At 36.3% G+C, this 15,541-nt stretch overlaps 1 protein-coding gene across 2 annotated transcripts in view; it reads left to right on the plus strand.

Moving 5' to 3' along the window:
• The first annotated feature begins 222 nt into the window (after positions 1 to 222).
• Positions 223 to 15,541, plus strand: part of LOC140152619 (intermembrane lipid transfer protein VPS13B-like) — a 50,296-nt gene continuing 34,977 nt past the window's right edge. The window contains exons 1-16 of one of the 2 annotated variants that reach the window (XM_072175029.1): positions 223 to 367; positions 1,078 to 1,320; positions 1,998 to 2,309; positions 2,933 to 3,183; positions 3,967 to 4,163; positions 6,242 to 6,469; positions 7,079 to 7,307; positions 7,902 to 8,096; positions 8,559 to 8,911; positions 9,099 to 9,226; positions 10,885 to 11,066; positions 11,753 to 11,887; positions 12,669 to 12,839; positions 13,416 to 13,580; positions 14,050 to 14,225; positions 14,946 to 15,177. In XM_072175029.1, coding sequence (XP_072031130.1) covers positions 240 to 367; positions 1,078 to 1,320; positions 1,998 to 2,309; positions 2,933 to 3,183; positions 3,967 to 4,163; positions 6,242 to 6,469; positions 7,079 to 7,307; positions 7,902 to 8,096; positions 8,559 to 8,911; positions 9,099 to 9,226; positions 10,885 to 11,066; positions 11,753 to 11,887; positions 12,669 to 12,839; positions 13,416 to 13,580; positions 14,050 to 14,225; positions 14,946 to 15,177 — 3,325 coding nt within the window. In that variant the 5' untranslated portion in view covers positions 223 to 239. Of the gene's footprint in view, positions 368 to 1,077; positions 1,321 to 1,997; positions 2,310 to 2,932; positions 3,184 to 3,966; positions 4,164 to 6,241; positions 6,470 to 7,078; positions 7,308 to 7,901; positions 8,097 to 8,558; positions 8,912 to 9,098; positions 9,227 to 10,884; positions 11,067 to 11,182; positions 11,206 to 11,752; positions 11,888 to 12,668; positions 12,840 to 13,415; positions 13,581 to 14,049; positions 14,226 to 14,945; positions 15,178 to 15,541 lie in introns of those variants that run through there. The other variant, XM_072175028.1, reaches the window with a different exon arrangement.

The raw sequence follows: 15,541 nt of genomic DNA on the forward strand, positions 1-15,541 counted from the left end.
TGATTTTGTTTTCCTTAGATTTTAGGGTTTCTTACGAGGAGTACAGGTATTGGCTGCTTCTTCTAATGTTGACATATTTGTCTTTGTTTAGAATTGTACAGGGGGTGGTGAACATAACCGGTACCTTAATTCTTTTACGCACTGTATGGTATGCTTGTTCTAATTTGTTTCAATTTTTGTGAACATTTTGATACAGATTTATGGGTAGAGTAGGCCTAAAGTAGATAGAGGCAGTCATCATGTTAGAATCATATGTATCACCATTCCTACTCGGATACATTGACAAATACATCAAGAATCTCAAACCTGAGGACCTACAGCTCTCACTATGGGGAGGGGATCTTGTCCTCAACAAGCTGGATCTCAGGTAAAACTATAAAATAGACCTATAATCTTATTATTTGGACATGCCAAGTGAAAAATTAAATTTGTTTGCCCCACAAGTGATCAAGTTAATACTTGCTTCACATGTTAGCCTATATTTAATGTACTTTATATACAATTTACTTACTTTGATACATGTACGACCATACACCCTCCACAAAAAGTAAGTTTCATTTCATTATCTCAACTTGTTCTTATTATTGTAAACTTTTATTGTATGAGGAGATTAAATACTGCACATGTGTGTACAAATGCATTTTTTTTACCAAACTGGGTGGCACTTTGTATTTATTCTCTCGGTCGGGGCCACGTCACATCCATTCATGCATTGGAGTGAAAACAACTTACCGCATATTTTTATTTGCAGAGAGTCAAACCTGGCACAATAGTGTGATAGCTTGTGATACACTCCAGAGTTCAGTGAATGCGAATGTTGTTTTCACTCCAGTTTGTTTTCACTCATGCCCGGATGTCCGACCAACAGAATATTAAATAAAATGTCTTCTTCTCTCTCAGGGCCAAAACAGAAAAAGTTCTTCTTGCTTGTAAAATTTTAAATAATGCTACCTTCCTGATCACAAATAGATACATGTAGTAACATTTCTTTGTGTCACTATTGGGGTGGGCAAAATACATCCTACATGTACAAAATCAACTTTCTGATATTAATCAAGATTCTTTCTTTGCTTCCAGATTGGATGTTCTCGAACAGGAGTTGAATTTACCCATGACCTTTGTGAGTGGTCACATTCATGAGCTTAGAATCCACGTACCTTGGCACAAGCTTGGTTCTGAGCCTGTAGTTATTACTATCAATACTATTGAATGTGCCCTCAAGCTGCGAGATTCTGCATATAATGACAAAGATAGTGTCAGCTCTAAGTCCAGCAATTCTGCAGCCAAAATAAAGAATGATGGATCCAACAAGGCAAAAAGGTAACACATATTTATTTATCTATTATTTTTATGAGTCAAGTGGGTTGGGGACAAGGAGGAAGAGGGGAGGGAATGGACGGAAATTGCAAACATGTTATACTACTATCCAGTGATGTTTAAGAAGCAAAAAAGAAAATGTTCTTGTACAAATTAATAATGTAATTGATCAAGTTGAGCTACAATGTACTTGTACTGTTTTGAAACCTATAAACAAATAACAGACGTGGCAAAGGGTTGATTGAAGCTGAAGTAAATGTTATTTTTATCTACTGCCTGTTCAAATTTGACCTTGCATTGTACAAACATTAACCATGTTATACTTGGGTTCAGTGAAATACATGTGTTACTTTGGCCTTCGCATTATTATCACAGTGTAAAACTCAATTGTAAAATATTCATGTAATACAGGCGGTCCACATTTGTAAGACTTCAGACTCACAAATCTGAAATCAGCAACAGGGAATGCCATGGATTGAATCCATCATAAGCCGGCATTAATTCTGTCAATTTGTCATGCTGACTTTGATGACAAAATATCATGGGCCCGGAGAGATTTTCACAGGATTGGCCCGAGGAGCTTTGTTCTTTTGAGCAATTATTATTCAGCTTGGTCTTTCTTTTTTACCTTAATATTTCCCCAAATCACCCACATTTGTATTAAAATTCTTATACCACAGGTATGAAGAGCAAGACCATGATCTTCCTCCGGGTTATGTCCAATCACTAATGAACAGAGTCATCAACAATGTCAACATTGTCATCAAAAACCTCATCTTGAAGTATGTGGAGGATGACATTGTCCTATCCGTCAACATCAAATCTGTGGACACGTTCACTGTGGATCACAACTGGCAGAAAGCTTTTATCGATCTGACCATGCCTGAACTTGTTCTCCGTCGCATCATTCATTTCTCTGATTTGACGGTGTGTTTAGATAAGCGCAATGCCAGTGGAAAGATAGAAACTTACCAAGAGCCAGTGGTGTATAGGTAAGTGGGTAATATAAAGCAATGTTTGTTATTTTCATTTAATCTGTAATATATGATTTCGGTCAAATTTTAATTTTGTTATTCTTTGCCAAAACTTATGAAATAATATTAGTACATAAGTAATGAGGTAAAATGAAAAACAAAAACAAAACCACTATATGGATCTTGGCTGCATAACTGTAGAGCTCAATGGGGGATTAAAAATTGCTATGTAGTCCTACAAACCCAACAAATTTGGCTAATTCCAATTAAGTGTATAATGTAAGTTGGGACACATCATATTCCAAGCAATTTAATCAGAATTCATTTAAGAAGGTTGTACATTATGATCATATACTATGGCTATACTGCAGGTGGTATTAAGAAATGAATTAATATTCAAAAATCTAACAGGCAGTTGTTCAGTTTATTTTACAAATGTACAGTCATATGGTCAATATTGTAAAGAGTAATCATAATGGTAGCAGTACATTGTATGTAGGTACATTGTATGGTAACCTTGACAGGTGTGGCACTGTTATACTTTTTTTCTCAAGTCATAGCAGTTATATTTCAGTCAAAGTTACATGTAAAAAGTGCCATCCTGAACTATTAATGAAATTCATCCATTGTGTGATAAACAGGTGCTTCCTGAAGACAAGAATCCACCAGACATACAGCAGCTTGAATGCCAAGAGGGCCAGTGTGGTGAAAATCAACACTTACTGTGACGAATTAGACATGTCCTTGTCAGACACACAGCTCCCTATGTTCCTTCGTATACTCAAGCTACTGTTAGCTCTCTATTATGGAACCTTGGATGTACCAGGAGGGGAAGGAAAGGAAAAGGATGAGAAAAAAGATGCAGAGGAGGATGATGAGAACAAAGATGAAGGTATGTAGATCATTAGCTAATGGGTAATTTGCTTACTGATATTAAATGCATTTGACTGTAGCTCAAATTATTACACCTCATAAATATTCATGAGCTAATCATGCCAATTCATTGGTCAATCATAAACGACAAGGACTATTTCCCCATGAGATATTTTTGACCATTTTCGTACAAACCTCACCCCCATAGTGAAGTACAGTTTAATAAAACAAACATGGTTTAAACCAGGGGAATGGGTCAACTACTACGCCTTCTCTCCCTGGCACAATGTTGCAACAGGGGTTCTTCCTTCAACAAAGGAATCGAGCAGGCGTGCTGTACCTTGATCATAGGCAGAACCTCTATACATGTGTCTTAGCAGTTTTCGAACATTGATTGATGGGGAGAGGGGAAGGGTAAATCATTGATGTAGATGTTCTGGTTATTCCAAAACATGGTCATGAACCTAAATAAATCATTTCCATTATTCTCATGCCTGACAGAATTTTGCCAAACTGTGCCTAGTATGTCAAGATCTTTTTCCAAGATTGTAGGTAGTACCTTGAAATAAATTCTACGGCATGCTGTTGGTTTCATAAATATTTGGGACATTTGCTAGTTATTGATTTATGAACAAAACATGAAAGCTGTAAATGTTAAGAATTGAAGCATATCATATGATTTGATAAGGCAGACTTTCAAAATGTCCGAACTATGAACAGGAATGTCCTATTCTAACATTTATTGTTGTATCAACCATTATAAAGTCACATCACACCATCATTGGTTTGTCATTTCCAGCAGCTCCATCAGCTACAGAGTCAACTCCATCAGAGGTACAGCCAGGATGGGTGTCATGGGCATGGTCTTATGTACCTGAGTTAGTATACTATGAGGATGAAGAGGAAGAAGCAGCAGCATCTACTGTAGCAGGTAGAAAGAGACCAGATCCAATACTGGCTATAGGTATCTACTGCAGGAAGGGAAAGGTTGTATTTAAGGTAAGGTTGGGGAATCACAGCAGTAAAATTATGTAACTTTACCTTAGAATTCCGTCTATAAACATATATGCCTCTAAATGAGTGTTTTTTGATGAAAGAGACGAACGGCAGACACCCTTCACAAAAATATTATTTAGAGTTTGAGCAAATTTATTACTGAAGGGTGAAGCATATAGGCCGCCTCCTTCTTCATTATTTAATATTATAATTCAGTGGCCGCTGAGACACAATGAGAGAGTTATCATGTGGACTTGAGATTGCCCAAGTACTGACTGTGAACTCAGGTAGTGCAGTGGTTAGACTCTGGACCGGTAATCAAGCGGCCGGGTTCAATCCCCGCTGAGACCTGATTTTTTTTCTCGCTCAGTTTGCTCGAGCCCCAAACATGTCAAATTTATTACTGATACAATACAGGTAACTTACTAACATTATTGTAAGACCAATCTGTTGTAATATTTTGTGGAGGGTGTCTGCCTTGCATCTCATCATAAAAAAAGCACTCATTTATAGGCATATATGCTTATAAATGGAATTCTTTGTATAGTGCTTTTGGCTAAGTGCAATCAGAATGGTCATGTCAGTGCACATTTTATTTGGTGCTGCTTTAAATTGTGAGCATTCACAAACGCTAGTGCATACTATGTGTTACTAGATGTACATGTATGCAAAATGGCTGCCTTGATGTGTTGACATCACTTCTTTATGAGGCCAAACAACATTTGTATTGAATGTGTTTGAACAATATAGCAAATTGTGGCAGTAAATTCTAGGCTGGAAATTGATCACTATATAGTATTTATGTTCATTCATGTGAATCAAAAAACGTTAACAAAACAAACTTAACTAACCCGTCAGTAGGGTGCATCAGATGCCCCTCATGTCAATGGATTTATCTGTCCCTAGTCTTAAAATGTTCTTATTGTCACAAAGCTAACATGTGCCAAGTTTGAATTAATTCGGAGGTCGCCCTGGGGGGCCACCGAGAGCCTAAAGTTACAATGTGTGTTCCTATGTAGTAAAGTTCGTTGACCCCGGTACAATTCCAATTAGAAGCCGATCGAACAATTTAAAGTAGCTGCCATATCAAAACCGTTTGGATTTAGAAGCTCAAATCTTGGGAGCTAAGCGTACTGATAATCATCTTTGAATCTGTGATGAAAATCCATCTCCAAAGAAATGGGGTCAACGAACTTTACTACATTACGTGTGTGTTTTATTGTCAAAAGTGCCCCCACAGTCCATATTCTTGGGAAAATCTATAATTTCTGTCTTAACGAAGTGCTATAATACTTTATTTCACACTGAAAGTTGTTAATATGTATTATATATTGATCTAAAGTTCAGAAAATCTGCTTTGTAAAAGTGTAATGACAACCAGGACATCAACATTTGTAAAATTTGAGGTAAAAATTACCACAAAATGCCTATTTGACTGAAATTTTGTATCGAGGGCGCTTGTGCCAATTCCACACATGCTCATTTTGTTGGTGATTAATTTTTATCACCGATTCAAGATGATTATCAGTACTATAAGCCAAAAGATTTGAGCTTCTAAGTCCTAACGGTTTTGATATGGCAGCTACTTTAAATTGTTCGATCGGCTTCTAATTGGAATTGTACAGGGGTCAACAAACTTTACTACATAGGAACACACATTGTAACTTTAGGCTCTCGGTGGCCCCCCAGGACGACCTCCGAATTAATTCAAACTTGGCACATGTTAGTTTTGTTACAATAGGAACATTTTAAGACTAGGGACAGATGAATCCATTGACATGAGGGGCATCTGATGCACCCTACCCGTCAGCCATAATAATGATAGAAACCTGCTTCTAAAGTTTGTCCTGCTTCATACATAATGCAAAGTGGTGATAAGGCAGTGGCTCTCAATAAACATAGCAAAACAAGGTGTATTTGACATACATATCTCTGAAATGTATTTGGCCCATTGTGACCCATGGGTAATTGACCAAATATAATTGAGAACCCCTGTGATATGAGTTGATTTTGAAGAGATGATTTAATATATACGTATTTGTAAATCATTCAATTACGAGACTCTTGACATATATGTTCAGTTGACAGATACTGGTGCATCCAGCCAGTTCTCCCAGTTTGGACCTCGCAAACTGGCCTTCAAGCCTCTCCTTCAGCTAGAAGTCAATGGTTCAACAATTGAGATCCTAATGAAAGGGGACCCATTCTTTGACATGCAGATAGGATTCAGCTTCTGGAGAGTGTCTGGGCTTGGAACATGTGTTTGTGGTGCTGGTGATTGTATTGAGACAACAAAGGAAAACAAAGAGGTGGGTACATTGGTGTGAAGAAGTAGCTTTTTTGTTGTGAACCGTTTCTTGGCAAAACATTATTACTTTGTGATAATGAAGTTTTTGTCACTAACTTATCTTAAACAATATTTCAAGTTTGAAGGGCAATCCAAGTCTATAGTTAATAGGGTATTTTGAATATCGTGTGTTATTCATTTTTATCAATATGAATTTGTTTTAAATAAAACCATGTGATTCGTGCTTGATAATCATTTTTCCAGTATATAAGGCATAATGCTGTGATTGCCGGAGACTTCCTTTAATCGCCCTAGTTGGGCTACTTTTTGCCATGTTCGAACGTATCAAGTTTGTACCGTGTAAAATGAACGTTCATGCTTATCGCCAAAGATTTCAGAATTATTTTGTTACAACCTGTACATGTACATAACATAACATAAAAACAGGATCCCAGAGGAGTGCAAAAAAGTCATATGAACAAACTTAATTTCCTATTATTAAATTTCTTCCAGTGTAATTGACTTTAACATCAACATAAAAATTCAAACATGTAATTGTAAATCAAAATCTTACCATTACATATACATTGAAGACTGACTCTGTTTTCAACTGTCATTTTGTGTGTGTCAGACGTGCTTTTTCCAAGCAGGGAACCCAAAATTCCAACAGAAAGAGATTCATTTCCTCTACAACTCCTTGTTTGAACTTGGAAGTGCTGAGAACCAACTCCAGCGGGCATCCTATATAGTTGATGTTGAGCAGCATCAGGCCAAAAACACAGAGAGTTGGGGATTACAGAGATTTGGAGCTTTCTGGTTAGATTATGTCTACACAATGGAAGAAAAAGAAGAGAAGCCAGGTAAATATTGCCTTTCTGTTTGATAGTGAGATGTATTGACAGGATATAATTGTTTTTATAAGTGTGTAAATCAGGACACAAATTGAGAGTTAACAGATCTATGAGAATTGTAAACCTGTCAGCAAGATGAACCACAGCTGTTACTTCAATGAATATCTATTTGTAAATTTTATATTTGAAAATTCCTGCCAGCATTTTTCTGATATAACAAAACTTGAATTATCATGTAAATTTCAGATTTATAAATTCTTACAAAAAAGTTTTCATGCAAATTGTGGCACCCTAATAAATCATTGCAAAAAAACTTGAATTATCATGAAAGTCGTGCCAGAATTAGAATTTTGTAAAAGAGGAAATTTTCAGGGAACATCAATTTTCATGCCTTTTTAGCTCTATGCTGCTACCATGAATATGTTTCTTCATGTAGATAGGTCTGCATAAAAAAACTAAAAATTGCGAATTTAAATACAAGCAAATTATATATTTCAAAATTGGCAAAACAAGTAAATTACTACTTTTACATTATGTCTTCACATTTTAATTATAAACATGACAGACACGAATTTAAGAGCATTTGTGTACTTACATTTCCAGTTACTGATAAATCCAGCAACTCATCGCACCATAGTGAGCCTGAGTTAATCTTTGATCTGATGGAAACCAGCTCCAAGCGTTTCTTATTTGCGCCAATACAGTCGACAGTATGCAGTGGAATGGTGCACAGATTACAGCGATTTATGTACTGTGCAGGGGATCATGAATATGAACCATATTATACTCCACAGCCAGGTAAGAACCACTGAATGGTCCAATCAATCAATCAATCAATCAATCAATCAATCAATCAATCAATAATAGATTATTCCACTAAATTTATTCTGAAATTCTGCAACCATCTTTGGATAGGGAATAGTAATACCATCCTGAGCTTGTAACATTATGTTTCAAGCTAGCTGTCAACTTTTCCTAACTTGTAAAAATCCTGCAGAATAAAATTATTAGAATGTTCACACTCAAAGTTATACAAATAGGAATATTAATGACCTGTTGAGCATTGACTGTACATTATTAATTGTGAAAGATGGTGTGACTGTTGCAATTTGTTGTGGTGCTATTTGTCTGGATATCCTTATGCATCTTATACAACAGACACATGCATATAACAGGGAGCAGTCTGCAGAAGAAGTGAACTACTTCTGATGTCTACTTTGTATTTTACAGAGTACTAAAATTTTTCCTTGATTTTAACAGAAATTGTGGATGAGAATAGACCAGTCCCTACAGCAGAGCAAGTGGCTGCACTTGAGGAAGCCATCCCTTCTCGTTCTACCCACATCACATTCCTAGATCTCAACATCATCATTCTGGCTGCAGATCATCCACCATGTCACTCAACTGGGTTTCAAATGGAAATGACCCCAGGGTTCAATCCCATGATGCAGCATTCAAAAGGGCCACTTCCAGCTGTGTGTTTGCAGGCAGAGCGCATTGATATTCAGAGCACGGTACCCATGTATGGACGCAGACTCATCAGGGCGGTTTCCAGGTTGCCACAAGTTAGTGGCAATTTGATGCATCATTGTTATGATCACATGTACCTGAAAGTAAGTTAACTTTAATCTTTCTTGCACCTATACCTTACAGCTTTTATTGATATTTGTGAGTTTTGACTTCTTTTTGTTATCTTTTCCCTTTCAAGAGGATGTTTGCATTATAGTACAGTCCATTTATGTCACATTACAGTACAGTCCATTTATGTAAAATCAACTCTTCTTTTTTCTTATACTCCAGCTGTTTGGTTGCCAAATTGGTCTGTCATCAATTGATACTTCATCTGACCTTTCACCCTTGGTGCTCAATGTTCTCCCATCATGCAGTGCAGCAACTTATCAAAAGACTCTTGAACTCCCTATGTATTGGTAAGTAGGACAGTTTTAAAGTGTATACTTTTTAAGAGCTAATCATGTTTAAATATATATAAAGATTACTAGATCCATTAAATTATAAAGATTACTATATATAATGAAATGTGTGATACATGTATAATGGATAGACAGTTTGCTCAAACTTGTTTCATTCAAATAACATACTTGACAGAAATATGGCCAGGAAATACCCATTAAAAATAAATGTTGGTATTTATACAGCGCCTTTCACATGTGCCACATGCACCAAAGCGCTTTACATTTACTCTGCTGTTGTTAGAATATGTCAGCTACCATACAATGCCCAAGGCATGCTCATACCTTTGGGCGGCGCTCAATGGACAATATTCATAACAGCTCCTCATTTCACCCCTGGGTAGAGAGAGCCAAGTAAGGTAAAGTGCTCATTTCAGCCATGCGTAGAGAGAGGCAAATAAGGGAAAGCGCCTTACCCAAGAGCACAACACGATGGCACCGCCGGGGTTCGAACAGGCAATCCACTGATAATAAGGCAGCCTGTACCGCTGCGCCAACGTGCCCGTAAATACCCATTCTCCAATATTTGACATTTCCCCAATATGATTTGATCTATTCATTGATGAAAAATGATCAAATATAAATGTTAAATGAGAACATTTTTAAGGGGCATTTCCTGATTATAACGTATGGTATAGCTCAATAGATATCCCCAAAAAGCCTTTTTTTTAAGAATTGCAATTGATTCGGACATTTAGTTAACGAGTTACGCATAATTGTATTGTAGCCCTGGTTTGCCCCTGACAAATACATACTACTTAATAAAGCAGCACACAACTTGACAATAGGTTATATTTGCTTGTAGTTATTTATTTAAATCTAAAAATGCGGCAAAAGTGTAAGAAAGGAAAACAATTTGAAGAAAAAAAAACATATTGTTGCATCTCGGATTGATCAATTTCAAATTGTAGTCATGACACATGCATGAATGTTCAAACTAGAGTTGCAACTCATCACCATTGGACTTTCTGATTCAATAATCAGAGATACCATACCAAGAACCCTGCTTAGAGAAGTCTGTTAGCATTATGAAGAGAAGATCATCATCAAGAACAGTTTAATACACAAGCCTTGCATCGTACGCGAAATGGTTAAGTGAAAGTAAATGTCCAAAAGAAATCCATAGAGTAAATGTAATCCAAATGTTGCTATCTATATAGAGCCAATTTCATATCCTGTCAAAACATAATTCCATGATCTTGGTAATTCAGCAAATTTCCCAGTGTCCTTTTGACAGTTAAGTTTCAGTTGATATTGTTTCCTTTATGTTTTCATCTCATGGGTTTGCTACAAATATATATAGTCCTAGGCAGGGCTGGAAAAAATGAAAATTTCCCTGGAAGATGATCAAAATTTCCCATCAAAAAGACAAAATTCCCTCCAAATTCTTATGTATTTCTTGTTTAAGGACATTAATATCCCTCCAAACTTCCGAATTTCCCGAGAAGGAGCTTCTCACTTTCCACATTTTTTCAAGGCATGGTCATAGGTTTCTCATGGTTAAGAAATCTCAACCTTTTGGCTGGGGGATCATGAAGTGCTCCTTTAAAGCCGATTCATCTTTCATTTCACAATGATGGATATTACAAATATTCTTATTAATTGTATTTGACTAGGACTGATTCCAACCGCCCTGAAACAGAAATGTTAGTGGAATTACCAGGGATCTCAGTGAACATAACCAAAGCCCAAGTACTAATGCTGCTGGATGTATACCAAAGTTGGCTGACAAAAATGGCTGGCCAAACCTCTTGGTGTCAAGAGACTAGTCTGATGGATGATGTCTTCAAACCTTCAGGTAAGTACAGCATCCTGTCAGTATATACATACCAATGGGTAGTAAATACTAGTATAAATGGTACTGGATATGTATAGCAAAGTTTATGCCTTGTGGTATAAAGGGACCGATCTGATGGATGATGTCTTCAAACCTTCAGGTAAGTACTGCATCCTGTCAGTATACATACTAAAGTCAAAGTACTAATGGGTAGTAAATACTAGTATAAATGGTACTGGATATGTCTAGCAAAGTTGGCTGATCATGTGGTATCAAGAGACCAGTGTGATGGATGATGTGTTCAAACCTTGAATCATCATATCAATGTAAACAGCTCCAAGTACTTGTTATAAAGATGGCTGATTAAAAGTACGGAACAAGACTCATAGTGTTTAAATTACAGAACATACCTGGAGTGTAAAATGACAAATTTGATGGAATGTCTTTTAACCGGTCAGCTAAGTCCATATTGTTATGTGGTCACATGCTTGAGTCAATAATTTGTCGGTCTTTTCATTTAAAGAATCATCTAAGATATAGGAAGGGAGATTGCAACACTTTTTCGTAAACAATCAACCATCCCATAATGCGTTTTGCAATGAATTGGGCTATTTTGTAGGATCAGACTTGTATTCCATAGAGATCTTAACCAGCAATTTTTGTCTGTGGGTGATAATGCACTTAGATATTTTTCATTTTTCCCATAGCAAAAACTGTACCTGGTGGACAACCAGTACTAACTGCCATGGCTACCAATGTAGAGCTGAAATATTCTGAAAGCCAAGTGGTAAGGGCAGCCTCGGGGACTGTTGGAAAGGCCTACATTGCTATGCAAGCTTTGGGTAAGTGAATTTGTTATTAACAACAGTTCAATGATAATACCTGCAGGGAACTAGTAAAAATGGGAAATGACAGCCATGCAGTAGGAGAAGCTATGTAAGCTGCCATTACCCTGTCAATACTGGTAACCAAAAATGTGCAGGAGTCTTGTGACAGGGCAGAGAATTGATGGATGGAATATTTGACTTTACAACTGTAGAAGATAAATTTTACTGGCTTGATTTCTGAATAAAATCAAAGCATAAGTACACATTTCTTGGTGTTGTTTATAATCTTGATAGCCTATTTTTATAATACAAGAACTGTTTGATATTGCAATTGAATTGAATGGTGAGGGGGGGCATTGGCCTAGAAGTAGAGAGGTATAGTGGCTACTTCTTGGGATCCGGAGATGTGCTTAACCTAATTGTATGATTTAGTGTGTTATGTACCCAACTGTTTCACCGTAGATTATTTATCGTGTTAGTGGTTTTATATGTCAAATTTGGTGTCAAAATAATTACACAAGTTTTCAGTGTGCAACGGTACATTCGTCTTTGTTGTCACTTGCTGTATGAGTTATGCATGTTTAAAATGGTATTGAGACTTTTGAGGACACCATCTACATGATGAAATATATGACATGATCAAATGAAATGAATCTGTGATCCTAAAATTACTTATTACCTATGATGAAAAGAAGCGATTAAATTAGTTTGTGTTTTCCTGCTTATAGAGAGAAATGTTCACCATGTTTTTATTTTCAATTTCAAAGCAATATATATTCTTATTCTGTCTCTGCAGATAAAGGTCATGAATCTACAACAATTCTGTATCAGGGTCCATTGGATACATCCAAGCTACACTCTACGATGTACATGCAGTCTGATTCGCCTGTCAACTCTGACCTGATGAATGACCTTATGACCTTCACCATTCAACTCCCTAAGACCAAGGGGGATGTTCCTGTATCAGGTAGAATATTTTTGATAATGAAATTAATGAATAAAAGATACAATGAGTTTATGTTCCTAACCCAGTTAATACAACATAAACATGTTATAAACATGTTATGAACATGTTTTGGTTTGGGTCAAAACGTTTTAATAACATTTAAATGTCAGGTTATATAAATGTCATGAAATGTTTTTTAAATGTTGTCAATATGTTGCCAGAAGAAGTTTTTAGCAAACATTTTTGCAAGACATTTTGTCACCACTTTAATAACATTATGCAGAGCAACATGGTAATATCTTTTTATGACGTCGTTCAAGAGTTCATATGAGGTCATAATGAAATTAACGGTCCCATCAGTAAATCGGCAATTATTACAGCACAACCATCTGCTGAAGAGCTAGCCGCCCTAGCGAAAATGTTCCAGATGAGCAAAATAGTATAGAAATAGTGTAGTGTTGAAAATAAAACTCTTAATATTTATTGTTGGTGTTATTTGGCAAATAGCAGACAATTCTAAAATCCAATTGATCACGAAATAACCAATTTTAAACTTGATTGTGTACTATTTATAAGATTTCTATACTTGTATTTTAGATGGCTGTGGAATTATCCTTGTGGACATCCAGGGCTCATCTGTATGTCTTGACCCCGTAATCTACACATGGTTACTATACCAACCAAGACAGGTCTTGAGGTCAAAGGTCATTAGTGAAAGGGCATCATCAGTAGAGTCTTCAAAGAAAAAGCCATCATCTAAAGGTGAGTCAAAGTTTGTTATTGATGCAACCATCATATAAAAGCAAGCAAATAAATAGTATAAGCTCTTCTTATTTAATAGGAGCTGGAGCTAAAAAATAAGATAGGAACAGATTCTATTTCCACAAATCCTGATAATGATAAACTCAATATCATAAGAACAGCAAAAATAATCAATATTGATTTTAGACCCATAGCTTTCCCTGTTTCCTAAAAATACCCAATACCTTTGAATGTCTGGTGGTTCAATCCCATGAAGCCCCACCATGTACCATTGAGATGAGATGTAGCCTAATGTTCCTATTCCTTACTTATAGTACTTAGTATATGATACTAATTGCTTGTGGTGATATTTTGCTCACTTTGGACTCTCATTATGCCATTGAATGTCAATTTAAGTCGGCCAGTTGTTTATTTGCAAATATTTGCAAATAATTAAGTCATTAACTATTTACATTTGTCTAATTTTTAGAATCAACTTCTCAACCCAAAGAAGTTCAAGCGGCTCCACTCAAAATGCCAGCTAAACCAAAAGATAGTGAGAAAATGGAAAAGAAAGTACCAGAGAAAGATGAGAAGGAGAAACCAGAAGGAAAAGATGATTTTCTGATGGATCTATGGTCTACCTTAAAACGCTTAACAGTACAGGTGAATCCCTTTAAGATTTTTTGGTTTGCTTTTTTTTAATGTCAAGGTTAAATTTGACGATAACAACTGAGAGTCCACATACCTGTTAAGTATGTAAGAAATGATCATCTGTGGCTGACCTGGTTAGATCGGGGAATTGTCACACGTCATCACACATTTTGCCTGATATATGGGTCAGTTTTTTACAATTGATGCAAAAACTGTGAAAGTTATATCACCAGCTAAGATTCTTGTCATGGGAGTGTGAACAAGGAATGTGAATTTCAAATGGGGTCACCTGAATAGGTGATTACATTTGAAATCTACACTCCCTGTGTGGGAGATTAAGGTCATGTCACCCATAGGGGGTGTATGTATTTCAACTAGAATAGCCAATTGTATGAGGCTGTTGAAGTAGCATGAACAAGGGGTTGATATTGGAATCCTGGTTTCAGAGGATCACGCTGCTTGTCATTCCTAACCAATGAAACAGCCATTTTCCCAATGCAACACAAAGAGTTCTACCTGATTGGTCTAAAATCAATTACAGTGGCAGTAGCATGACACTCTGAAACAAGCATAAAACATGCACCCAACTGTTCTTACAGGTACAATGTTAATTAGGCTCCTCATAATTTGTAAAAAAATGTCATTAAAGTTTTGGACACAACATTTGGTACTTACACCTCTAAAAATGTACCTACAGCTAAAGTCTTCATATTCTTGTGCTTCATCTTTCAGATTGATCTTCAGAGTTGCTTTATCACACTTCCAATGCAACATATAACCTTTGACCCTTCCTCACAAAACATCCCACAATGTCTTAGACATTGCATTCTGGGTAATGATGAGATAGGTGTATCTGGGCTAGTAGTTACTACACCTACTATCTCAGTTCAGAGTGTAGGGCATAGGAAGATGTCACCGCTACAGGAGATCCCCCTACACTGGAAAGATTTACCTCCAGATACAGGTAAATGATCTGAGTCTGAAAAGTTAAAGTGGTTAAATGAAAAAATTGTTAACATGGCAAGCATTATATATGTCATCAGTTGAATTCAATAACTGAAATTGCTTAAATTAAACAAATTCAAATTAAGAATGAAATTTCCTATATGAGAGGAAAGACCTTGAACAAAGAAATAAATATAGTATGGAAACATCACATACATGTATATGCTAAAATTTATTTGCTAAATTTTTTAAAACTTTGCAACAGTGGGTGGGTTTTAAGGTTTGCGAGTGTGATTTCAAACTTTTTGTGGATTAAGAGACTCTCTCGACCAAGACCCAAATGTTGGAATCAACCTGGTTGATTTTAACAAAAATTATATCAA

The sequence above is a fragment of the Amphiura filiformis genome, chromosome 5 (genome assembly GCF_039555335.1).
Source record: "Amphiura filiformis chromosome 5, Afil_fr2py, whole genome shotgun sequence".
NCBI classification, from domain to species: Eukaryota; Metazoa; Echinodermata; class Ophiuroidea; order Amphilepidida; family Amphiuridae; genus Amphiura; species Amphiura filiformis.